Source organism: Pezoporus flaviventris, unplaced genomic scaffold, assembly GCF_033815535.1.
Source record: "Pezoporus flaviventris isolate CSIRO_AGI_PZ_B2104156 unplaced genomic scaffold, CSIRO_AGI_Pfla_v1 ptg000073l, whole genome shotgun sequence".
Lineage (NCBI taxonomy): Eukaryota > Metazoa > Chordata > Aves > Psittaciformes > Psittacidae > Pezoporus > Pezoporus flaviventris.
Genome location: NW_026892621.1, coordinates 3,158,687 through 3,185,413, shown reverse-complemented (window position 1 = coordinate 3,185,413; position 26,727 = coordinate 3,158,687). Strand labels below are relative to the sequence as shown.

Sequence of the window (26,727 nt, the reverse complement as noted above, 5' to 3'; positions counted from 1 at the left end):
CTTGATGAAAGTAGGACCGCATAAGTGTGTGTGTGCAAATACCTAGATGAAAAGCACAGTACCAGATTGACTGACACAGTTGGCAGAATTCAGGCAGAATTCAGCAAACAGTTGCAGCCAAAGTTTTGGTAGGAGGAAGGATGTGTGTCATTGAGGGAGCTGAAAAAAGCACTCTGACATTTTCGAAATTAATATGAACTCTATTTGAAACAGTTCATTTAGTATGCAACGAAACCAGAAACAAACAAACCCAACCCTACTTCTGAACTAAATAATAAATAATTGACAATTAAATGCACAAGATGTTTCAGTCCACCATTTTTTTCCTTTGTCTTCTTTGGTTCCAATGTGAGAAACCAGTGCTTTTTTTAGACACAAAACCCTCCAGAGCTACAGCTCTTTCCCGCTCTCTGCCGAGTTGATTAATCAGATATTCCACCAGAACTACATCTGCTACTACTCCAGGGGCAACCTCTCCATCATCCTGCAACTCACTTAGGCTATGAAGTTGTGCCTCTCTCCTGGGTATCCCATCTGGAATGGCATTCACTCAAAGAGTTACAAGAGTACTAAATATTTTTCTTTCTTCCCTCTGATATGTCCATCTTTCTATCTTTTATTTTTTGTCATTATTTCAGCTTTTGCCGTTCTATTTGCATTTGTTGTAGGTTGCTTATACGCCTAAATTCTCTCTTCTTATGTGTGTAATTTATTTGCGGCACTGAGAGCTTCAACTCCTGTCAGTTTGGGAGAAGATTCGGATTTTGGATACCTCATGCACAGTAATTAACAGAATACAGTATTGATTTCAGGTTCAAGGACTGGCTAGTAGTGTATAGTCTGTAACATTAACAAAACCAATCCAAAACCAACTAGCCACATCCAACAGAATTAGGGGAAAAAACAAACCACGAAACCAAAAGGAACGAAACAATGCAAAGTATGACTGATTCTGAATTGCCTACTATTACAATGTATATACCCCCGAGTATATTTGCTTACAGCAACACGATGCCTGTGAAATTCTGATTTAAGTAGCTAGAAACAACAGCACAGGTGTGGAGCATAAGAGAGTCATAAATACAGCTTATGCACAGAATTTTAACCTTACCTTTCCAGTAGACTTTGTTCCTTTCCAAATGCAAAAATAGCAGATAGTCCAAGCAGCAAGGAGGCACAGTGCAAGTTCCCAGCGCAGATTCCCAATGTCTTCAATTCCATCAGATATAGCAAGTACCCTTCGTCTTCAGGGGGAAGGGGTAGAGAAAAAAAGATAACAACATTGAAGCAAAACAGCACCACATATAAAACCCTGGCCTAAAATCAAATCAGCTTCAACCAAGGAGCTTCCTAGTTACTGGCTATTGAAGATGCACCACAGAAGCATAGAATAGTTAGGGTTGGAAAGGACGGAAGCTAAAAATAGAATATTCTTGGTGGATTTTACATCTACTTTAAAATGAACAAATGGGTAGTTTTTCCAGGTCAGTGACAAATTATAAAGAGATTTTAGAATATTTTTTGTATAAAGTAAAAGTCAAAGAAAAAACTGAACATGAATTAATAACTGACAAATATAAGCCCAAAATAAAACACTTTATCTAAAACTTGCAACATTTATTTTAATGAATTTCCTTTTGTAATAGAGACTATACTTGTAAAACATTTCTTTTCAAAACTGTCAAAGATCACAACTTTTTCCAAGTCTGTTTTCTTTAGGAAGTGTTAACATTCAAACATTAAGATTGCAAACACAAAGAAACAACCTTTTAATGTGAAAAGTGTACAGCAAAACCATGTATTTAATTTACTGTTTCAAAATAGGGTATTTGAAATCCTAGCAACAATATATTTGAGGAGCACCCCTCACAGATCACAGTCTGGAGCCAAAATATTTACTGACTTAGTAAAGAGGCTAAAAAGAAGTGGAAAGGGAGAGCTTGGTTGGTTGGTTTTGTTTGTTGGGTTTTTAAGCAAGAATTTGGGAACAGAAAAATCCCATGACTTGCTACTACTCCTAGAGGAAACCTGTGGAACCAGCCTGCAATGCAGGCTTCCAGATTTCTGAGCTAGCATTTTAGTCACGAGAATGATTTTTAAGAAAGCTTCTCTTATCTGGGAGCTGCATGCTCCCTCCATGCCCTTTAATTTTTCCTTTAAATAAGCTCTGAGGTTAAATGAAATGTAAATTATTTACCAGCCCATAAATAAAATATGGATGCTCCTGGCTGTATGGATGAAGAGGTTAAGAGCAAGAACAGAAATTTATTCCTATAATATTTAATGATTTCATAATTCGCTTGAGCTTCTTCAGTTGCTCTTGAGGCTGAAAGAAACCCTATAGATAATTAAAGACTTTTTTTTTCAGGAATCTCTATTTTTCAGGACAATGAAGTATGATTTAACCGGTATGTGATAGCAAAAGCTGATACAGACTTAAATTCCATGCATTCAGAGATTTAGAAACACCTCATCATTTTCAAGCAAGCCATTAGTAATTTACTAGTTATATACACAGAATGATTTATTTCAGTCATTCATGTCTTTTATCAGCTTAACCAAATCTCCATAGGGACTGGTCATGCCTCAATACATCTGTGTTTCCATGAACCTATTTGCGCATCCATATGCACACATACACAGATTCATGTTAAAGTGTCCAACAATCAACTTTACATAAATCATCCTGAGCAAAGTTTTTTCTGAAGTGTGTACTACACGTTCTCTTACAACCACAGGGTCCCTAAACTTACACTGCCCTCTCCCCTGAGACAGTGAAAACACTGCATTTCACAAGTACTCTGATATAATTAAAAGCCCTATAAAAAATACTCACTATTTATAGATATAATTAAGGTGCACATAGTTATACAGGTAATTAATTACAACAATATATATATAGGTTAAGAGTTGATTATTAAAGTCCAACTTACAATTACCCTTATGAAACAATTCTTCCTTTTGCATTTGATTCAGTTATCAGCTGAAGCAACCAGCTCAGGGAATATAAATTCAAGGCCATGGCTAAAATAAATCAGTGTTGGGGAGCAATCTAAGTGGTTCTTCCTGCTCTCACCAGCAGTAGTTGAGGATGAAGGGAAGTTCTTTCACCTGCCTCTAATAATGAAGTAGGAGGATGGAGACATCATCAGCTGGTGGAATGTGGGAAAATGAAAAGACCTAACTACTGGTGAGTCTTTCAAATGGCCATAATGATGCTGCAGATCCTACTCAATCTCTCACACATCCCAAGAGCTGCACCTGCTGTTCCTGCTGCAGCCCTGGGGTGCAGCTATTCACAACACATGCTAGAAGTTTACTACTTAGGTAAGGTAAGGCAAAATTTAACAGTTTAAAGAAACAAAATGCACACACAAACCCTAAAGCCTTCCTTTGTCTTCTTATTTTCCAATGAATACAGAGGTAGAAGATCTTTCAGCTAAAAAGAAAAAAAAAGTAAAGAGTGGGGAGGGAGGTTAAATGAATTTTTTGCAATATAAAGTAATGTGCTTCTATGTAAAACCACTGCGACCTCATCCAGATTGCCTCCTCATCCTGCAGCTAGCTGTATTCTGCAAAGCTTCTGCCATCATCTAGTTAGGGAAAGGAGTGATCTGCAAAGAACCTAAATGCATTCAGAAATGAGAAAAGGTACATTTAATGAAGGAGATATTTTAATCAAGGGGAAGCACACATATTCAGTCTAGAATTGAAAATAACATCACTGAGTCTTAATTATACAGAAAGGCTGATGAAATAGACACTTAAAATTTAAGTTCTTTAAGCAATTTGATGGATGGTATCATGCGGAATTTGACGTCCAACCTCTATACAAATTCTTATTCAAAAAGCAAAAAGTCAATTCTTGACTGACCTTGAATATTAGTGTTACTTGCAAGAGAACCAAGACAAAAAGGTTTATAACATGGTTAAAGAGGGTCTAGGCGATAAAAGGCCAATAAGTATGTACAGACAACAGGCTATGAATAATCATGTTGAAAGACATGCTAGGAGCGTGTCATTAGAAACCTAATGACAAAGCACAGAACAGGTATTTACAAAGAGACCTATTTTGATTGCTGGTACTAAAAGTTTCTTTTTAACCAAGAAACATTTTATAAATGGACTAAGAGGCCTCAAACTATAAATTACTATCATTAAAAAGAACAAGCTAGTAAGCATCTTGCTCATTTGGGCACAAGTGTTTCCATGCAGAACCTGCCAGGCTAGCAACCTTAACCAAGCAGTTCAGATTTCTGCTCTGTCAGAATCAAGGAAGAACAGCTTTGACAAATGAGGCTGCTAATATCAAGGAAACATTGTAGAGTGAACACTGAGACCTTTAACAACCCTATGGAAAGAAAGCAGCGTGTCGCCAGCCTGTTGGCATGTAGCATGACATACAGTCAGCACATCCACACAGTATGTACCAGCACTATGGAAATCACATCATTTTGTTGAGACGACACAGATCCAGCCTTTCTGCAGTGACACATACATGTACACTACTTATAATTTCCAGTTTATACCTGCAATTCATTGGGGTTTTTTTAGCAGTATTAGTATACTGACTTAAAGATGGAGGCTGGCAAGAGATTGGTCCAAGCTCATTTTAAACTTCACAATCTGCTAAGTGAGCCTAGTAAGACAAGCAGGAGCAGCCTAAAGATTTCTAACTGTTGTTTTGCTTAGAAAGGTTCTAACTTTTACCTTCAAGTGGCAGACTACATTTTACAATTAATAGTTTTGGGTTGAAGATGAAAAAGGAAAAGGAACCAAGAGAACATTCAATCACAAAAATTGAAATGGAATGCTTGTGTTTGGGCCACACGAGTTGTGAAATGGAAACTTTTTCATTTTGCTTTATTTTCACTGAAAAAATAATAATGAACAAGTTTCTTTTTATTTCAATCAAACCATTTCTTTTTTTCCTGGCTATTTAGATATTTATGTACACGTGCACTTAAACATCAGTAGCATTTCTTTTCCCAAATGCAGAGGTGTGAACACATGTAAGATGGCTGCAGTAACGCCAGTCAATGCTATGGACACATTTGTAAGCTTACTCAGTTATGGGATGCCACAAAACCATGCTAATACAGCACTCTGCCTGGGGGAAGTCATACAAGTAGTTACTTGCTTGTAACACATATACCATGGGTATAGCTGTGCTGCTTTTGTACAGGAGCTAGACAGTTTAGGCAGCCTGGAACCTCTGCAGTAGACACTGCAGGATCACCTAAGTAGGAACTTCATGAGAAAAACCTGCTACAGGACAAACCCCCAGCAACAGGAATGGCTCCTGGAGCATTGGTAAACTGATTTAAGAGAAGCTTGCAACTTCCTCACTTGAAGATTTGTGCACATCTATATGGGTGACGCACTGCATCACACCAGTCACTCATTCCCATGAATGGCACCTGCCCAGTCTCATGGTACTTCTCACTGCTCTTGCCCTGCTAACATGCATGGGGCTATAATCACTCCTAGTCTTCCAGACCCATGAATGTGTCAAGTGAGATATCAACCTCTGTTCAGCTGTCTTGCAGTGCGCTTGCAGAACTGCGTGCTGTGGGAAATAGACATGGAAAGTTTTTAATAATTCCACAGTACTGCCACCACACTGCAAAATGGTGAACATGATGGAAATATATCACCTGATACATTGGCATACTCAGGGCTTAAAGAGAGCTTGCAAAATTACTTCAGACTCACACTGTAATCCACATCCCACTGCCAAAGTAATCCATTTCAGCTGCCAGTCACTTGAATCATTATGCTATACTTCCCTAACTGCATAACACCTTCTTAATAAATAAATGTTTCTAGTCTCTCTATGCCCCAGCTTTGGCTGGCATAGAGTTCATGTTCTTCTTAGTAGCTGGGGCAGGGCTATGTTTTGGCTTTAGTCTGAGAATAATGTTGAGCTTAATAATGTTAAGGTTAAGCTGCTGCGTGGTACTTAGTTGCTGGCTGGGGTTAAATCATGGCACTCTCTCATGGTCTGAAAGTTTCAAATACCAAAAGACAACCTTGTCTTAAGAACACAATTCTCTGAAGATGTGAGGTGAGGAGTTTTGAGAGCAACCAGTTTCTGGAAGCTGTCTGCAGAAAGTCATGGCTCAGTCTGTTGCGACTGCTCTGTGAGAAGTCTCAAATAGCAGACACCTACATTATTCATACAAAATTTTTGGCCTGATTCTTTCGTAAAGAGTGTCATAGAAAGTAAACAGCAATTTAATGTCCTCGACACAATTATCCCTGTTGCTCCCATTTTAAAAAGACAGCTAATGCCAATTCACTTGAACTGTTAGTACAATAATGAGTATTTAAATACACTGAAGTGCTGTAAATCAGTTTGTATTTTCTTTGTTCAAGCAGAACAATGGCTTGGGGTTTCCCTTAAAAAGTAAGCAGCAACAAGTCCAGAACATATAATTCAACTCTAACATACAATGTGTGCAAGGAATAGATCCAAGGAAGAGAAAGTCTTGCTTAGAGACTAGCAGTGATTTCCTCAGTAGGCACACTGCAGCTCTCCCTAATACCAGGGCCTTAACTCTCCTGCTGAAACCATCTGGACCAGCATCAGCAGATGCAGGTTTTGCAAGGAGGTGGCATTTAGCACATGAAATTCCTCTCAGAAAGCTTCAGTTCAGTCTCACTGTAGATACCTTTCTATCTGCTCTTTTTCTTTTATTATTCAACTTAAACAAAAAGGCAGAGCATTTTAAAAATACATGATTCTCTGCATCCAAAAAGTAAGATTGATGTATTTAGGGGTCAGAAGATGGCAGAGTTGATCGCACCCTTGTGCTCAGCAGTTCAGCATCTATCTAAAAGCTGCCATAACCTTGCATAAATCACAGAGACAACAAGAGGTAGTGTAGCTTTCACTGTGCCTTCATTTTCTCTTACCACTGCAAGTCCCCTACACGACCCTGGTCTCCTCACTTCTCAATGCAGAGAAAGAGACAGAAGGAACAAGAGCAGTAAAATCAGCAGTGAAAAAGATACTGTTTTGAAATAACAAATATTTGAAAATGGAAAGCTCTATAGTGAGTTCTGTAGTTTAGCTGGTTTGGTGCATACTTACATTAAAAAAATAAAATCTTTTTTCCTTACCTATATCAAGACTTACTAAAGCTGAGAATCTTTATGATAAGTCCCCCAAAATTAAATGAGGAGAAATATCTTAACAGACATTTCACACTGGAATGTCTTGAAGCCTTATCACTAGAATTCACTACGCCACTGCCCTAAGGCCTGAATATTCTTACCTTCAAAGAAATATTGCAAACTCATCTACCTTGCAGGGCATTTAGGGGAAAGGGTGCTGGGCTCAGGCAGGCTATCGAATGTTCTCCTGCTAAATGAAAGTTTCCAGAAATCATTACACGTTTTTAAAAGTTTAAACAATTAAAAAAGAAAAAAATAAATCAACAAAAACCCTACTAGAAAAAAGCCCAAGAACTCAGAGGAGCACTAAAGCTGCCAGTAAAACAGCAAACTGGGGGTAGCTGTATATAACCATTTGAATTACTACAGAATGTAAGATCTCTGGTCAGTACAAGTCATTTTAATCAGAGTAACTTTGAGTATAGTGAGTTTGCTGCCAACAACTTCAGACTACGTGAAACTTTGCTGTAGAAAAGATCTCGCACCCAGACCTGAAGATACAAATCATTAACTATTTTTGGATCTCATTGAAAACAAGAATTGTTGAGAGACTGAAGTTTTATTGCAGGTATTGAGTTTTGTGGTTGTGGTTGTTTGGTTTTTTTTTGTTGTTGTTGTTGTTCAAGAATATGCAGCAGTTCAGTTTGTTGAACTGACCAATAGCCTGGGAAGGAAGCCAGGGGCCTGGTGGCATTTGGGCATGTTGAACAGAATATAGAGGGGAATAAGCTCCCTCGGTATTGGGGTTAATTTAGAACACAAAGGTTAACTCAATCCGGAGTAAGGTTTTTAATTCAGTAGCAGCAAACTGTTAATTCCACATAGAATATTTTGCTTGTAAACGGAAAAGTGAATTTAAATCAGAGTAAATTTGTAACATGTCTCATGTCCAAACACAGACGATGTTTGAAGGTTTCACTACCTCTAGTCACACATATATAGCTTAACTAAATGTTACTGAAGGAAGATTTTTACTTTGCTTCCTATACATAGCACAGAAGAAAAATTACAAATAATTGCAAGAATCTAATGAATGAAAGATAAATTTATGTGGAATAATAGGACATATTCCTGAAGGGTGGCATTCTTCATGCTTCAGAAATACTGATGTTTGGTCACAAGAGTATTTACAATTAGACTGAACAAAATTATGACATAATTGCTACAGTGCAGATTTATTCTTGTTACAGCATACAGTAACAAATATTGTGAGCCTATTTAAAGCTTACAGTTTAACTTGAGTCAAAATATAGGTGTGGATAAAAACAAATATACATGGATAGAGTCAGGAAGAGAGAACAGAGCCAAACTCAGCATGAAACTAGACAGCAGTGACCTTTTGCTACACACATTCAAGTGACATACTGTTGCTAATGGTTACCTCTACTCTTTCAAGTAACATAAAAAAATAAAATCCCACATGCATTTAATATTCAAAAAGTATTATATAATTACTGAAAATGTTTTTAATGTGTTTAAGAAGGCACTAAAACATGTTTCAACTCGGTAGCTCATTACACTGGAAAGAAAGAAGGGCCCCTCTGTTTTTGGAATTGCTATAAAGGGGCATATGATGACATAACTGCTACTTCTGGCTACTCACAGCTGAAAAGTAAACTCTCCAGCCAAACCTGAAAGCTCAAGACACTACATTATTGCCTGGGAGAACACTGCATTTTCCTGGGAAAGAGCATCTTAAAGCGTTCCAATGTGCAGAGCTGTACCAGGCTCTTTCTATTCAAGAGGATTAACTGCTGCCAACACATTGTTGAAAGGAATGTAGGGGGGTACTTATTGCATTATTTCATGATTTGAACAGATTCAGTCTACTTGAGGCAGGTCCCTTCATGTTCCCTCTCTGATGCGGTGCAGTTTCCAAGACATCTTTCTGTAAAAAATGAAAATGCAACAAAAACCACCCAAACAGAGGAGGCAGCCTCTTGAGGTCACTTCTCCATCTGCATCTGTTCAGCCAGGAACAGAGGTGGCAGTGCTGCTTTTCATTCAGGGCCAGACTCTATCCTCAGAGTATTCTGCGGGGAATGAAAAGAGTACAAAGTGAAGCCATTAAGCAGTAGTAGTGCTACCGTGCACTGGCCTTTCTTATTACAGATTTTGATATGCTCCTTTCACCCCTGCAGAGTTTTCAGACCCAGTCCATATTTACCTTGTGAATCTTGTTCCCGAGCTTCCTGTACAGAAACCATAACACACCTGAGTGCCAATGCTGCAGAGGTTTCCCTGTGCAGCAGTTTAGTAGAAAAGTATCTGTATCTTCTCAGACATCCTCTGTTCTTGTGTTTAAGCGAGTTTAAATTTCTATCGAAAGACGTGTCTCATCTTCCTTTCTCTCACTGCACTTTATGAAGTTTTAATTTTATTTCTTGTGAAAATTTATTGGTTTGAGTATTTCCTACCCAGATGTATGAAGTATGGTGTGTAAGTACGCAGTTCTGACATACTTGAAACTCGGGCAGATACTAACTTAATCCTGAAAACTATGGAATTTGGATTCCACGTATCAGAATCCACCATGAATGCTTGAACTTCTATGCCAGAGAGCTACCAGCATCCAAGGTTCCGGTAAACATCTGCATGAAGACAATCACACTGTGGATTGTTCCACTGTCAGATGCTTATTCAACTGGTTAGAAGTCATAAAGTCAGCCTCATTTGTGAGACCATAATGACTTCAGCACTTCCAAACACACTGACGGCTGAGATGTTGGCCAGGGACACACAGAAAAGTAAAAAGTGACATTCTTTTTGTCACAGAGATCAGAGGCAGCTGCTTATCTAATGTCTGTGACTTTATTTACTGATGAGAGCATGGCCAACCATACAACTACAGGAATTTTGAGTTATTTTACCACCAGCAGCATTTATTCTCTCTTGTCTGAATCACTGCAGCTTTCTCACTATCTGACAAGAGAATCTTAGAAACTGAATGCTGAGGTTCATTTGGCCCTGCACCCTTCCGAGGCAGCAGTGCTATGAGTTCTTGCTCAAACCAGTGCTTCCTCGACTCTTAAAACTGCAAGCAGCTTTAAAGGATCTCTCAGGTAGTGAAATTGCTCCTTTCATTCTATTAAAACACCAAGCTCTGCTGAGCAGCACAGAGGTTTACTTGTACAGAAATATCTTTCAGGAAGTTTTTACATTTCCCTGTGGCTGGCTAATGTGTGCTAATTGTTGTCTAATTTGGAAGAGATGCTGATCCAGACTGCATAACTCAAAGGTGGAAAAGAAACCACTTGGGAGGAACAAAATCTTCTGAAAGAATGCTTCGATTAATAATAACAGATAAACATACAAGCAGTGGTATTTCAGAGAGGGCTCCATTGCTTGAGTCCGTAATCTCCAGTTTACAGACCAGACACACCAAAGCTCTCATAAATGAGTAACAGCTAAGAGAAGGTGAGATCACCAAAATTACATGCTTCCTACTTTTCTTTGAACAGAGTGGTTTTCTCCCATAGAGTAAGAAAGCAGTATTACACAGAGTACACAAGAGGCTACGGATTTGAGATAGTATTCTCCACTGCCTTATATACTTATAACTTTTTATAATAGTACTCATATGATAAACTTACAAAATCTATGCTGAATACTAAAGGATATAAAACTCTGAAACCAAAACGACAGCAGTCTACTTTGTAAACCCCTCAGGACTTCTTACTAAGTACATATATTATTATAGGACAAAAGCCATCCTTCAATAAAATGAACCTCAAAAGACTCTTCTCATTACTTGCCTAGTCAATCGATTACTGTATTTATTACTCATACTGTTTTCCAAGGTTTTTCTTCTCTGGCATGGTTCATTATTTCTCGACACAAGAAAACATGAAGAATGGTACAGTGCTGTTTTAGGCAGCAGGGATAGCAATGTTCTATGTACTAGTGATACCAAAGCTGTGAAATGTTTTCCAGTTTTAAATTATAAATCAAACATGATGTTCTACACTTTACAGGACTATATATTAAAAGGTAGGTACCAAATCAAGTAAAAGAGACTTTCTTCCTGGGGAAGCTTTATGGCAGCCTTCCAATATCTAAAGGGGGCCTACAAGAAATTTATACAGCAGGGATATGTCTTCAAGAAAGAGAATGCCTTAAAAATAAAGGATTCTTCTCAGACTTTTTCCCCCTCTAGATTCTAACATTTAGGAAAATAAAAATGGGCTAGTTGTCAGTTGGGCTTTTTCCAGTGCAGTAGTGTGGTAATCACCAAAACATCTCCTGAACAAGCACAGATAAAGCAGAGCACAGTGCATTTGTAGCAGATTTAGACACTAAAAGTGTATGTTCTTTGAAATGAACAGTGAGCGTGGGTGAGAACTGGACGTCAACATGGACTGACACCTGCACCTTTCTAAAGGTTATATATCCAGAAGTGACCAGGGATACAGAATCTGTGTACTGCACAAACCTCTCCTACAAGGTTTTATATAAGCTCTGAAACAGGAAACATAGCATATCCACAGGTTTCCAAATAACCCTTGCCAAAAAGTGTTGGATACTCACAGTCTCCAACCACCACTGCTCAATGATTAGAAATATGTGTTTCAGCTTTTAGAAGATATTCTACAGATTATAGATTAAAGAATCTGCAATAAAATTCTCTCAAACTGTAAGAATTCTCTTCTGGAAATCCACTCAATTCCATAGTTGGCATTTTTTTAAAGCAGTAGACAGACATTCCCGTGGTCACATTAGCAAGAATCCCTCAGCTACAGCTTTATGCACAACTCTAAAATCCTGACCTTTTAGTGGTCTGTGTGGAAGAATTAAGGTCTATGACCTACACCCATCAGAAGGAGTTATTCCTAGTTGAGCCACATTTGCTGTTGTTAAGCTTAGTTCTTTCTTCTTAAAGTCCAGAGAGACTTGAATGTTGCTCCATCCATCATCCATTTTTAAACTTATTGAATTAAAAGGTAAGATTAAACTCTCCTCAGCAGACTTTTCTCTAAAATTTCTAGTACTGCTTGCAAATAATGATTCCTACTTCTTGTGTCAACTCCTGCCTCATGAAAGTCAGTACTTAAGTTATCTGAATGTAATATAACATTGCTTAGCAGCTACTGATTATGGACATATATTGCCTTTTTTATTTTTCTATGTATGTGTTTGTATTTGAGACAGTGATGGATAAACACAGAATACCTCACTTCTCCTCTAGGCTTTCCTGACCTACTTTCCTTCAACCTCTTTCACGGAAGTCATGGCAACTTCTCAACCAAGTCTGAGAGTTTAATCCTGTCAAGTAACTTTTTTGTACTGTTCCACTCACCTCTGCTCTACAGTTTCTTGCTACTGGCTGAATATATCCAACAACTCCTTTAGTCTTTTTGCAGTTTCACCCCTGCTTGGCTCTGAAGAAGTCATACAGTGACAAAATTCTCCTTTTTATTCACCTTCTGAGGGACAGAGATTAGTTTAGCACATGGCAGCAGCTGTAAACTGAAAGCACCTAGAAGAAATGTGAGTCAACCTGACTTTCCCTTCAGCCTTTTAGTCTGTGGACTCGAACTTGGTTGTTCACCCTTAATTAAATGTTCATAAAATGAGAACTACACACCACAAAATATTATGAACTCTTCTGTGATTTGGTAAAACAGTTCATAGTGAGCTCTTGGCTACAAACTCATGTAGCAAATGAGTGATGCTAAGCTCTTAACTCTTCCACACAGGACAGGGCAGTATGAAATAATTACCTGACTGCATCCCCAAAAATAAATAATTACCTTTCAACGTATTTGTCATACTCACTGTCCCTGTACAAAATCATAGATACAAAAAAAATCCCTAAGAAGTGAAAATACAAAGGAGCAGGGACACATGGCAGTAAAGATTAAAAACGCTCCTGTATGTTTGCAGCTATTTCAGGAGGTTGCAAGTCCTTTGTCCACATTTACATCTACTGGGACTTCCTTGTCTCGAAACTGGACAGATATCAATTTGATGGATTGACACCTGGTGAATAAAGAACTGGCTGGATGGCTGCACACAAAGAGTTGTGGTCAATGGCTCAATGTCCATCTGAAGACCGGTAACAACTGGAGGCTGAGAAAGCTGGGGCTGTTCAGCCTGGAGAAGTGAAGCTGTGTGGAGACCACAGTGCAGCTTCCAACACCTGAAGGGAGCCTACAAGGATGCTGGAGAGGGTCTCTTTGTCAGGGACTGTAGTGAGAGGACAAGGGGTGATGGGTTCAAACAGAAACAGAGGAAGTTCAGGTTAGATATAAGGAAGAAGTTCTTTACTGTGAGAGTGGTGAGGCACTGGCACAGACTGCCCAGAGAAGTGGTGAATGCTCCATTCCTGGCAGTGTTCAAGGCCAGGTTGGATGGAGTCTTGGGTGACATAGTTTAGTGTGAGCCATTCCTGCCCATGGCAGGCGGTTGGAACTGGATGATTTTAAGGTCCTTTCCAATCCTAACTATTCTATGATTCAGTGATTCCTAAAATACCAATCTCCTGTAGTACTTGGCAGCTACCAGTATGATTCTTCACTGCAAGTAAATTAAAAAGAGTGAATAAAAAGCTTTTCATCTGTAAGCCAAAACCAACAGTCAGCAGAGTTGAAATCTTAAAAAAAATAGCTGTTGAAGGGACTTTGTGTCATTTTCCTTTCTACAGAGGACAACTTCCTGCAGCACTGTTTCAAGGCCTGCGCCTATTGATATTTGGTAATGTTTATAGAAATTCCATAGCAATAGTTAATGAGTCTCCTCAGGAAGTCCTCCTGACACTGCAAATCAATTTCCTGGCTGCCATATATGCATATAGTGGAATAAAGTGATAAATTTACCAAAAAGCTGTTCAGATTTGCACCCATCTTCCCCCCCCCCCCCCAGTCTGCGTTCACTATATTTTTTGGCACAGCAAGAACATCTCTCCTTTGCACATTTAACTTGACCAAACAAACCCAGGCAGGCACCGTTTCTGCTAATGCCCTGGATTTACAAGGGCACACTTGGGAAATACTCTTAAGAAAAGTGTCTAAACATTTTTTTCACCCCCTCCTTGTGATGATAGTTTTTCAAGAGCCAAAAATAGATGCAGGCTTGCTTAATTGCATGCAACTATGTGCTCTGCTCAGTAATCATGCTGAGATAACCAAGAAGCAGATCGATGGAACTGCTGTTTGATGTTGTTTTCAGTTACTTGGGTATCTCTAAAACCCCTTGCAATGAGGTACTTAAGATTCTTCATTTCAAGAGAGTGAGCAAATCCAACGGACACATTCTTAGGCAGTTGCAAAGGACAGTCTGTTATTTGCAAAGCCACATGCATACTTCAAGGATTCCAGAGGCACTGAAAAATAAGTCTTGGAAGAGTTACATGCTATTTGCTGCATATCTAGTCTTGCAGATCCAATTCCCATGGTAAACTGGTGGAGAAAATCCTTACTGGAGCAGGCAGCCTTGTAAAACATGAATGGAACACTGCTCTACTTAAGGGGAGTGACAGAAGGGAACTAATTGGTTTCAGGCAGCAATACTCACCAACTGTATCTCACTTTCAGTTTTCTAGGAGATTAGAGGTTTGCTTAGATACAGCTGTAGGAGGCTATATGTGCTAAGTCTTAGAGAAGGGGATGAGCTCACCTTTGTATTTGCAGAAAACCAGGCATAACTGGAAGGAAGCCTTTCAGTAGAGGTCTTCTCTCATAGAAGTAACAGCAACAACAAAATCAATGAGAAACCAAGAAAGCACTGGCAAAGCCAGAAAAAACACGGCATGTTCGGCAACTGCCTGATTTGGCCAAGCTTGGCGCAGCACAACTAAGGTTTTGCTATTTCAGATCTTCTGTCCCCTTCTTTTCCCTTTTTTAATTTCCCTGCAAACTGTGCTTCTCTCCAATATTTCTTCTTCTACAATATCAAAAAGGGCACATGCGTCTTTAAACACAGACTCCTACATTAACAACAGGAATGAAAATGCCCTGAAAGTTACTGACTCTTAAAGAAAAATCAGCATTCCTCAGCAAAACTGGATACCTGAGCAACAGCTTCTAAACACCACTGCTTTTCAAGCACATCACTCAGATCCTGTGCTACCAACTATTTGCAGGTAATATTATTATTGCTAGAACACTGACAGCTGTGCAACTAAAGGGTATTTAACTAGCTCATGTATGGTCTTTGCTGTAAAACACAAATTCTGTTTTTGCCAAGACTGCAGGGCAAAACTCTTCCATATTTTATCATAGGAACAAACCAAATGCTACAAATTTCCAAAGATATTTTAAGTACTAAATAGTGAAATGAATGATTTATGAACTATATCTGAAACAATGGCATCATTCTAAATCAGCAGAAAAATAAAAGGTAAGATTTGTTCATGGTACCATCACAATCAAAGAAAAGTTTACTATTCCTTTAAGTACCTACAACTACTGAAAAGGAGTTCATAACGTTTTGAAGTTACTTTTCCAAAACATAATGGTGCATCTCATAACACTAAGTTTTTATTATTTAAACTTTTCATTATAAAATCCTGGCTTTGGATACAAATTATGTTTATTCAGACTCCTACTGTTGAATCAAAGGTTTTTACAATAATCAGTTTAAAAATGTTAATCACAGTTTGTGGCTGCACCTAAAACACAGCATAGGAAAAAATATTTATTGCAATAAACTGATAGCTTTAGCATTAAATTAAAAAAGAAAAGCACATACTGCCAACAGGTTTAATCAGAACAGAATCATAGAATAGTTAGGGTTGGAAAGGACCTTAAGATCCAACCCTGTGCCATTGGCAGGGATGCCTCACACTAGATCAGGTTGCCCAAGGCTCTGTCCAGCCTGGCCTTGGACACTATCAGGGATGGGGCATTTACCACTTCTTTGGGCAACCTGTGCCAGTGCCTCACCACCCTCACTTCTTTCCTATATCTAACCTGAACTTCCCCTGTTTCAGTTTGAACCCATCACCCCTTGCTCTATTGCTATAGTCCCTGATGAAGAGTCCCTCTCAGTATCCTTAGGCCCCAAGAGATCAGTCTTCCTAGATTTCTCCTTCAAAATGCTCTAATGCTGCATAATAACTTCGCACAAGCTGCAGAACATCAGGAGTAAACAAACTACCTGGAGGTCTGGGAGTTAGGGAGACTTGATGTTAAACTGAGACTTCCCAAGGAGGACAGTCTTTCTCACACTAATATGCAGGCATGGGGATAGGAATGAAGCAATGAGCAGAAGGAAGGGCACTCTGCATTTAGCTGGCCAATGGATTTCAGGAGCAGACGAAAAATGTTTAGGAAGTTAAGACTGAAGACCATGGAGCAGCCATCTGAGCCTAGATGCACATTTGGGGAGTGGACAACACTGGATGAAATGACTGGGACTAGCAGGCTGGAGGTGGGAAGCAGTAATATACCTGATTTAGAGACAAGTCAGAGACCAATTTGAACTTCCTAGGAAAAGAGACAAAGAGGTTGAAGAGACACCAGTGGGAAGTGCATGTGGGAATGGCAGGATTAGAGGCAATCCTAGGGAAGGAAACTAAACTGGATGGTTGTGGTGGGGATGCCAGGCAGGCACCAGCATATACCCTGCAGTAATAAATCAACTGAGGAATTAAGGTAAAAACTGAGGCAGTTCCCCAGTGTCCCAGAAGCATGCTAAGATTTTGATTTCCTCTGAAGAGACTTTTCAAAACGTCCAGAACTGAGATTAGAAACATGGGGGATGAAGAGCAGATTTGCATAAACAAAGTGGCTAGGATAGGGAATGAACAATCAAAACCAAACTCATCATGCTGGAAACCCGTATCCATAGCCCTCTTTTACCTGATAAAGCTTATAAGGCTTTCTACCAAAAGAACTCCCTGGCTGCCAAGCATCCTGCTATTCTGCAGTAGATGAATTCAGAAGAAGCTTTCAGTCTCTCCTGTCAGTACTATGTATAAACAATTAAATATTTATTGGCACGAAGACCCAAACTGGATGTTCTCACTATTAACCTGTAAAGTAGCAAAATAGTCTCCCTCAATCTTCCTTGTCCTGAAGTATCCACATTGACCTAAAGCAACTAAGTAAGTACCAAGATAGTAGAAAAATGATCCTGTAGGCTTCTGGCCAAGGCAACCACCTGAGAAGCAAGACTTCAGCATGCCAGTCTGTACTCCATCATTATTTGACTCTTGTACAAAGCAGAGCACGTTCAAGAGAAGATGCTAAAATTCCCACCCCATCCAGAACACATTCAAGGGAGCGGAACATACGTATGCCACTTCTTGCAAGCAAAATGGAATGAAAAGAGACTTCTAAATACTGAGTCATTAGAGCAAAGATGACAAGAAGTAATAATCCCCCTTAAAGTTTCACGCAAGTGTGCAACTTACAGTGTTAAATAGCAATGACCCCATTGCAAACAGAAGTTATGGTGTCCTGAGTTAACTAACTTTTTGGATCTGTATCTCTGGACAAAGTTGCCTTGCATACATTTTCTTGTTTTTATTGAAATTAATAATAAATAATTGCACAACCCTAATGCCAAGTAGTATGAAAAATTGTCTTGGGCTTATCATACCTGGCACTTTTACTCTCTCCAGTCCAGATCCCCTTCGGTAAAATGAGAATAATCTGACCTTATCCAGATTTTGTAGATAGATAAATGAACATGTACATAATCAAGAAAGCTATGATTGTGAAGCCATCGGCACCATGAGCACCCCAGGAAGCCTTGATTAAATTAATAACTTTGTCAGCAGAGCAGGAACCTAATAGTGATGCGAATACAAAACATACGAAAATGAAGAGAAGAACAACAAAATACTGAAAGCTGCACAGAGTTTGCTCCCTATCCATCCTCCAGCAAGATGTGCAGAAAAATATTAGGCAGTTCTTCAGATGGTCATATTAATGAAAGATATGAACTTAAATTGCACCTTATTTCTAGTCTTTCCTAATACCCAAATACTTGACTTGGCAACCTTCAAGGCTGTGTTTTGTCCATATTAAAAATGTTATGTACAATGTTATGTACATTCAAGACAAAAATCAAAAGACATGGAAGTTCATCTGCCTGGTTTAGGGTAACATTAATCCCTCAGTTTTAAGAAACAGGCTTAGCATTTTGACACCTATCCCATTTACTTCTTTTAACCGAATCCAGGCAAAGTCACTGGTATTGAGGCAAAACCAGATGAAGGGCTCGCGTGACCCCAAACAAAAAGCACTTTTCACATGACCTCTTATGAACTGAACAGAAACAAGCAAGTCTGGCACAACTCAGTGTTCTACAAGAGATGCACAAAGGGCTTACTTCTGAGAGGTGCTGAAGGTCTCTGGGTACTGAGCACCACAGGATCAGGCTCAACTTGCTAATGACTTTTCATAGGGTAGTGGGGATTAACCACAATGTGACTCCTGCAGTCATTTGCAGCCTGAATGAAACAGGAACAACTTTTTGACTTTGTGAGGGAAGGGTTTGTGCCTTTCCCTTTTTGCTGAGAACGGCCCCTTTTCTTTTCTCTAGACAAAATAATGTTTTTTCTCACTAGGCTTTACTTGGAAACGCTAAAGATGTGTCACCCTGTCTGGAGAATGACAGGCCAACAACTAGACTTTCTTTAACAGAGGACTAAGTTGTTGTTATACAGCCAATAAGAAACTATTGAGGTGGAATCAACCACAAAAACATGAGTCCTCTGTCCAGCTCCCTTCCCAGGCACTAAAAACCTCAAATTCCTGACCCTGGTGACAAATTGGAGTAGCAGCCAAAAGAGCTGTCCCCTCTACCTGCCAGACAATTTCCTCCCCTAGAAAAGTATGCAGAACAACAGAATAGAGTATCTTATCCTCTCTGTGCTTTCACAGGCTTATCCATGGCCACAGCTCTCTTTCATGGGACTGCTTCAACATACCCAAAATTATCAACGCCTGACTTAATTACTGCTGCTACCACTATTAACTGTTTAAAGCTTGGACACTAAAAATTCCATGTGCTATACCTTGACGTTCTGATTATTATTTTTTCTTAGAAACCCCTTAAGCTATACGATTAGGATAAGAGAAATGCCATGAATGGTGGTTAACTGGACAGTCTCTGAACGCTGGGCACCGGTATGAAATGAAAAGTGAAGTCTTTCATTGGAACATAGCATTGGAGTGTTTGAAGAATAAAAGTAGCTTTTGATTGATTTTGCTGCTTACCTTAAAAAGCCCTGTACACCAGATGGAATGTGAAACTTCTCACGGCTATTGCTTGCAAGGTCTTTTTAAGTAAGGTAAGAGATCCTTTAATCTGATTTTTCAGAGAGGTGTCAACAGTGATATCTGTAGTCAGCAGCAAGTCTGCTAATTTAAATGAAACCTTAAAACATCAACAGGAATAGACACTTCTAAGCGGGAAAACAAGTAAAGAGAGTCCAAACTTCCAGATTTTGCCTACTGCTCCTACAGCAGGATCACACCATTTTCACTGTGTAGCTACAGGTAAGTAGCTATCAGCTACAGGCTCACTAAAATAAGTTTTCAGATCCTTGCATGCAGAATGAGATTCTTCTGAGTGTACCCAAGAAAGCACCTAGGACCTACTGCAGTACTTAACAGAAAGAAGTGAAGTCTTTTTTACTTATTTTAACAAACAAATATTCCATCCAAAACAATAAATAGGCCTTTCTAAATAATAAATAAATTCCTAAATAATAAATAGGCCCTCTGTGTGCCCCAGCTATTAAAGCTGTTAAAGAATGTTGAATTACCAGACAAAGTGAGTCTATACCTGCTAGTTGGTAAGCAAGGAAACAGTATCCTCTGTACAGACCTGAGGAAGGGTAACTACAGAGTCTACTCACCAGAGAAGTTTTCTAGTACTGCAAGAGATCCCCTCTCTTACTCATCACACTTGGGTGAGTTGCTGTTTGACTTCAGCAACAGCTTTAGAAGTAGCCAAGGCCACAAATGCAATAAAAGCTAGAAATATTTCAGCAGAGAGGCTGAAGTTTTTATTTGAAATCCTCAAACTAGCTGAGGATTTGGACTTGCTTCCAGTCACAAAGGGTTGAGTCTTTAAGCCCAGAAGATCAGAAAAAAACCTAGTAGTAACCAGTCAAATGGGGATAAAGACAGTTCTAATGTCAATGAGATCACATGCAGTAAACAAATAGGATCCCTATTCACAATAATTACCACTCTAATTCACAGATTATCTCAAGAGCAAATAGTAACAGAAAAGACAAAAAAAGAAAAAAAGAAAAACCCAACCTCCAAACTGTTCTTCCCCTCAGCTGACCCTTTACACAATAAATTGGCTTTATGTGGCCACAGCTTAGAGGAATTTCAACTGCAGGCTTGACATGGCGGAGAGCAAAGTGGGAAAGTTGTGAATGGTGTGGTTTTTCAGAAGAAACCTAGAAACTCTGCCTTCCCTTCACAGTCATCAGCTTAAGGCATTGTAAGGAACCTGGTTATGCAAATGAATTCAGTCCTGTGATTGGTTATTGCAGCAATGAGGATTCTCACTCACTATCCAAATGAGCTCTGAAAATAGCAACAAGCATCTGCTCTGTACGGTCTACCTCATCAACTTTCCTTTTACTATTTGTTTCAAAGAGTCTCTCAAATTTATGGTTCCTTACACCAGGACTTATAAAGGAGTAAAGCAAAATCATGTGAAAAAGACCTCTGGCTAAGCAAAATAGCATTTCTGGTAACACTCATCTACATACTGTAAGACGACTTGCCAGGTAACTTAACTAGTCTAGGAATGTATTTGCTTCGATCTTCTGTGATTCACACTACACATCCATACACAAAAACCTCTACTGAGCATTTATGTCTGATATATTATACCTCAATTATAAATTTCTGTTTGTCCCAGTTATTTCAATACAAAATTAGCTCCGATCTTTCCTAAAGCTCTTTCTTTCACTTGTAAACTAGTTTGTCATGTCTATTTTAAATTCGGAAGCCATGCAACATCATTTTAAGCAGAGAACATATGCATTTTCATGCCTTGCTCAAGTTTAATTTGGTTTGTTCTTTTTTATTTTAAAATAAAATAGAATTGTTTACTGAAGCAACAACTACCACCCATGGAGATGAAGGTAACTACTCTAGCAAGACACAGTGGTTCAGAGATAAGGACAATAGCTTATGCTAATGTTCAAGAAAATTACATCAATGTAGAGTTCTCCCTTCAAGGATAGTTTTAATTTATGGTCCTTTCAAAATGTAGCTGTTGCTGTCCTGAACATAAAACAGAGCTCTGAATGTACCGCCTCAGAATAAGACCTTATCTTAATAATAAAATTAATAAGATTAGAACTGGCCATCAAGAAATTTTAGTAACTCATAAATTTTTAACACACTTAAAATTGTGAGATGGCCTAGTATTAAATAACTGCACATTTACGGTAAGAAGAAATACATGTCATAACAAAAGCAGATCACGCTTTGTAAAGACGTAATTCTCTTCTATTACTAGAAATCAGTATCAAGGAGAAACAAGAGAGTTAAACTCCCCATTATTCTAGCTGAATAACTAACACTAACTTTAAAAAATGAGATACAGAAGCCAAAATATTAGTTAGCTTAATCAAAGATGAACATGCAGCTCTCAGACTCGAGAGAAGAAACATCCTGGGGAAACAAACAAACCAACCAACCAAGAAATATTTAAAATCATCCTTTCTTTCACCTCTGCCTCCTCATTAGTATGGGTTTGAGGTTCTTTCCTCCAGCAGCAGGAGCCAAGCTCCCAAGCAAGTGGCACACTTTGTTCTATGTTCTTTCAGGATATGGAATTCTTTTCCTTGTATCCTCTAAAAAAAGAAGTTAAACTCTCATCCTGACTCTCTTTGCCTGTATGAGAAAATTTCCAGCTGCACTCACATTACTGTTACAGGGTTAGAAGGTATTTAATTTTGTGTAAATGATTAAAATATCAGAAGATAACGAATATTCTGATCAAACATAAAGTTGATGTGCACTTACTCCCAGAATTCCATCACTGGAGAAGTGGCATTTTGTAAAGAGAGTTGACTGCAGTTGCTCATGTTAAGTTTTTGAAATTCCACACAGTTTTCTATAAAAGAACAAAAAAACAAGTTTGCTATATTGACATGTAAGTACATTTCTTCTTGTGCATCTGCTACTTTATGCATCCTTTAAAGTCACCATTTTACAATACATTTTCTGTAGATGGTTAAAGGACTTCTAGGGACACTAAAATGCCACAGCTGCTACTTCTGCCACACTGGATTTTGACCACCACACTACAGGCCTATCTGAGAAAAACGTCCATGCAGTATGATATATTCTCCACACTCCAATGCTTTCCAAAGGCACAGTTCCAACGGCAAGGGGCAGTAAAACATCTGAGGCAGAAGAATAATACTTTGAGAAGCTGATGCAATTGATTGGGAATTACAACATACTCCAGCTGCTGCTGGTTCAATAGCAAAAGGTAACAATTGGCTTAGGAAAAACCACCAGCAACAGGTTTCCACTTTGCCTTAACATGGCAGGTGAATAGTCACTCTGGCTTATTGTTATCTCTAGTACAGAGAAAGGAGATCAAAGCAGCTCAGCACTGTTGAGCTGACACTTAGTATTTGAACAGGGATCAACATTGGCTAAGCTCCTTTTCAGAGTTGTCAAAACTGACACTGAAGCCTTGCACATCTATTGGGCCCAAGACTAGTTTTCTAACATAAATAACCTAAACTGCAAGATTTCAGGTAGTTTTAGGTATGCTCAAGGAACAGGACAATGACCAATGAATAAAACTCATGACAGACAGTACAATTGATACATGACTTGAAATGGAACAGTACCATAGGGAATAAACGCAAAAACTTCAGGAACATGGAAATAAGGGTCATTGGTATGTATTCCTCACCTAGATGTTTGTGATCTTCATGTGCAGTAAGCAGAGCGCTACAGATGAAAATACCAATGACCAGACAGATGCAAAGCCCTATACTGCAAACCCTCACAAATACACACCTCATCTTTCAAGTAAGAGCCTACTTTCCATGCAGCAAAGGTTATTTGTGTGACTTGATGGACGTTATCCCTCAACATCTGGCATTATAAAGAACAAATCCAAAGTTTAATATTTAATATTCTCCTCTCCATTCAAACTCCTCCTAATTTCATTAGAGCAAAACAGCAAGATTGTAACCATCACCAGGTCATCAGCTCTTCAGCAGAATTCACTTACTGCATTCAGGAGAATATATATGATTGCAAATGAGAATCTTGGGATTTTGCTGGAATATCTTATAGAATTAACAAAATCTAAAGTCGTCTTCTGCCACCTGGCAACATGTTCTGCAGGAATAAACACTTATACAATGGCCTAACCAAAAAGATATAAATAAGTCTTGACTCTGGGATGCCTTTTGTCATAGTGTGGTGTGATGTGACTGGCCCATTTCCACAGACTTTTCTACAATAGTTTTGTTCCTGACATTTTAATATATTAATCAATTACTTGGAAGTAATTGCATAGCAACAATCTCTGCTGAGGTCATACCTGTATTCCAATCATGCCCACAGGTAGCCCAAGGAAGCTCTGTAGTAAAGCAGTTAAACAAATAGAAGATAGCCCATGCTAAAATGATGATATAATATACATTTAGGTGTGCCTCTATAACTTGGGTAGCATATCCAATGCCTAGAGACAGAAAAGTGAGACACAAGAGAAAAACTTACTTTACAGGTAAATCAAAAACAAATCATCACTTTAAGTATATCTTAAGTTTTGATACAACCTATTTTATTTTACTTCAAATTCAATGCATTCTTCTGCAGTAGAACACAAACTGTTTGTTACCTTCAAATAGTGGGCAAACTTTTCTCCAGCATGTAATACCTCCTTCACTAGTAAACTGTCCCAAGGCTGTCTCCAAGAAGAATACTGGTATTCCACAGCAAATAAAAAAAACCACATATGGGATGAGGAAAGCACCTACAAGCAAACATTGAGGGAGCGGGTTGTTACAATGAACACAGTTCCTTGGCAGCACAGTGAGAAATTAACTTTCTTAATAAAGGATCAACTGTTATCCACCTCTCAGACAGCATGCTGCAAGTGCACGAGGGGTTCACTCTTGGTGCACAGTAACAGCAGTGAACCTGCAGGCTAATGTCATGGACTAAAAAAGACCAGACCGCAGTTCCTCAGTACAGAACATGTGTCTCATGTGTCTCTCAAACACAGAAAAGACCAGAGCCTTGCTTAGCCACACAGCTCTGCTCTGTCGTCGCGTCGGTTTACACCACCTTCTCTTCCTTTCCTCAGGAAAGCAAATGATGAAGAAAAGTTATGGAAATTAAATTCAGGAAGTCCTTTGTATGTTATTTGAATATGCCTGATGATAAGAATCATGAAAAAGGAATGATGAAATAAATTTTAAAACTACTTACACTACTTTAACTACTTTAAAACTACTAAGAACAGGAAAGCAGGGCTTGGCCTTATGAGCTAGAAAGATTAATGGGAAATTGCAGGAAAATAAGAAATCATCAACATTTCTGTCAGCTGCTGACAGTAAACTCCAGCATAGACAACGAAGAGTACAAATCAATACTGAAGTGTCATATTCATTAACAATAATAAAATATTCTCGTATCAAGTAACACATAGCATAAGTATTGTATTATTTCACAACTGATCCTGTTGTTAGGTATGGCACCTAAAAGACACAGCTGTGAAGTATGCCAAAGCAAAAAAATGAGAGAAGATACATGTTAGGCAAAACGTCACTTGCTAATGATGCAGATTTTAGGTATCCTATTTAGAACTGAGCCTAAATAACGAGGGATAAAATACAGCTTTTTTAATTTGTAGAGGATCTGTCAATATGTAAGGCATAAGGAATTTTTTTCCTCATTCACAGACTTTCTGACAAGTTAAAGGATGACTTAGAAAGCAAGTGACTATATTGGTTTAGACTGAAACAAGGCCAGAAGGGAACAAGTACTGAGAAGCAAGAACAAAGTAACTGATTCTGCCATTTTTACTTACGCCAAGAAAGTTTTACTGGTTAAACCAGGCAGACTAGTGCAGCAAAGTACTGCACAGAATAATTTATCTGACATGGTAAGAAAATCACAAAGCATTAACTGCCTAATTAAGTTATGAAAATAAACCTTAGCACAACATACATAACACTTTGTATCCAGGCCTCAACTTGCTCCCAAAGAAGTAACCTCACAACACTCACGAACTTCACTTAAACCTCCCATTAAATGGTGTACACATCCCATAATTCAGTTCATTACAAATCAACACAAGAGAACGCTGAACACACAAAAGCTGGGGTGGAAGTGGTCTTCCCTAGGAAGAAGTGGTTTACAGTGCTGCCCATCACTGCGTATGTTCCTCAGCTCTACAGAGCACTAGCAATAGTAGCATTTTCTCCCTTCAGTGAGAGGCCTGAAAATCAATTGGTATTTAATGAACAGTACCTTAATAGCTACCTCTCTGATACTAAATCTGTCAGAATATTAACAATAAACAAAATGTTTCTGACTATATACTTCAGGAAAATTTCTACAACTTCAAGGCAAATGGATGGGTTAGGTACCCATACGTTATCTTAAAAAAAAACCAAACAACAAAAACCCCCACAAACCCCAAATTCCACAACACCCCCGTAATCTGCAACATTTGTTATACTTGAGTCATTTAGATTAGGCAACTAAATACAGATGCTTTGGCTTGCAGTTTCTTTCTTCAGACACAGCACATCAAGAGAGATCTGCTCATGAGTAGCTGCCTGTAATTGAATCTCAGCTGCATCTCAAGCAACACATGCGGCTTTCCCAAAGAATGGAATCCTTGCAACTAAAATGTGGTTTCTCTATCTCATCTACTGTGCAAACGGTTTGAAGAAAATCCTTATAGGCCAGCTAAACTGCTGGCCGCTATCAAAGCCAGCTTGACCCACTCATATGCACGATCATGGTGCATTTGATAAGGCAATTTGTTGAAAGTATTGGCTTTGACTCTCTTTTCTATGACTGTTCTGCAACAGGTATACATCAAGAAAAAACAGATGATGTTAGGTTTCCAGCTTGCAAACAGATCACATTCCAAGAAATATCTAATTCTAAACATGCAGAGAAATTAATTTTCCTTTAAAAACCCACTAAATATTCCTAAGAACAAATTAAAATTATAGAAGATTATGCCTACACTACCTGTTATGACTTAGATGTAGTACAACAGAGACATCAGATATTCCATACTACTGCTTCTAGAGTCGTTCTGTATCCAGCAAGTTATGAAACAACTAGCTCATTTATCTTACCAGGATGTACTTACTACCACTAAGTAGTTTTCAGTATTTACATCTGATGCATCAAACAAGTCCAACTCTGGTCTAATTTCAGCAGGGCATTCCAGAGGGTTACAAAAACACAGGTCATAGTCCAAGTCCTCATTGAATAAAACTGAAGTCAATGACAAGTTTCCCATGGTGCCAGGACATGACCGATTAAACCACGCACATTAATTTTACACTTTAAGAACAGAGTAGTGATTCAAGCATGGTATTGAAGAAATTCGTTTTTCACCAAG

At 38.7% G+C, this 26,727-nt stretch overlaps 1 protein-coding gene across 4 annotated transcripts in view; it reads right to left on the bottom strand.

The window, feature by feature from the left end:
- The window catches only part of SLC6A11 (solute carrier family 6 member 11), a 110,263-nt gene that overhangs the window by 61,024 nt on the left and 22,512 nt on the right, over positions 1-26,727 (bottom strand). For all 4 annotated transcript variants that reach the window (XM_061472941.1, XM_061472944.1, XM_061472940.1 and 1 more), the window contains 4 exons: positions 23,977-24,111; positions 23,677-23,817; positions 22,131-22,221; positions 1,112-1,244 (listed from right to left, as the gene is read on the bottom strand). In XM_061472941.1, the coding sequence (XP_061328925.1) occupies positions 1,112-1,244; positions 22,131-22,221; positions 23,677-23,817; positions 23,977-24,111 (500 nt within the window). The remainder of the gene's footprint in view (positions 1-1,111; positions 1,245-22,130; positions 22,222-23,676; positions 23,818-23,976; positions 24,112-26,727) is intronic.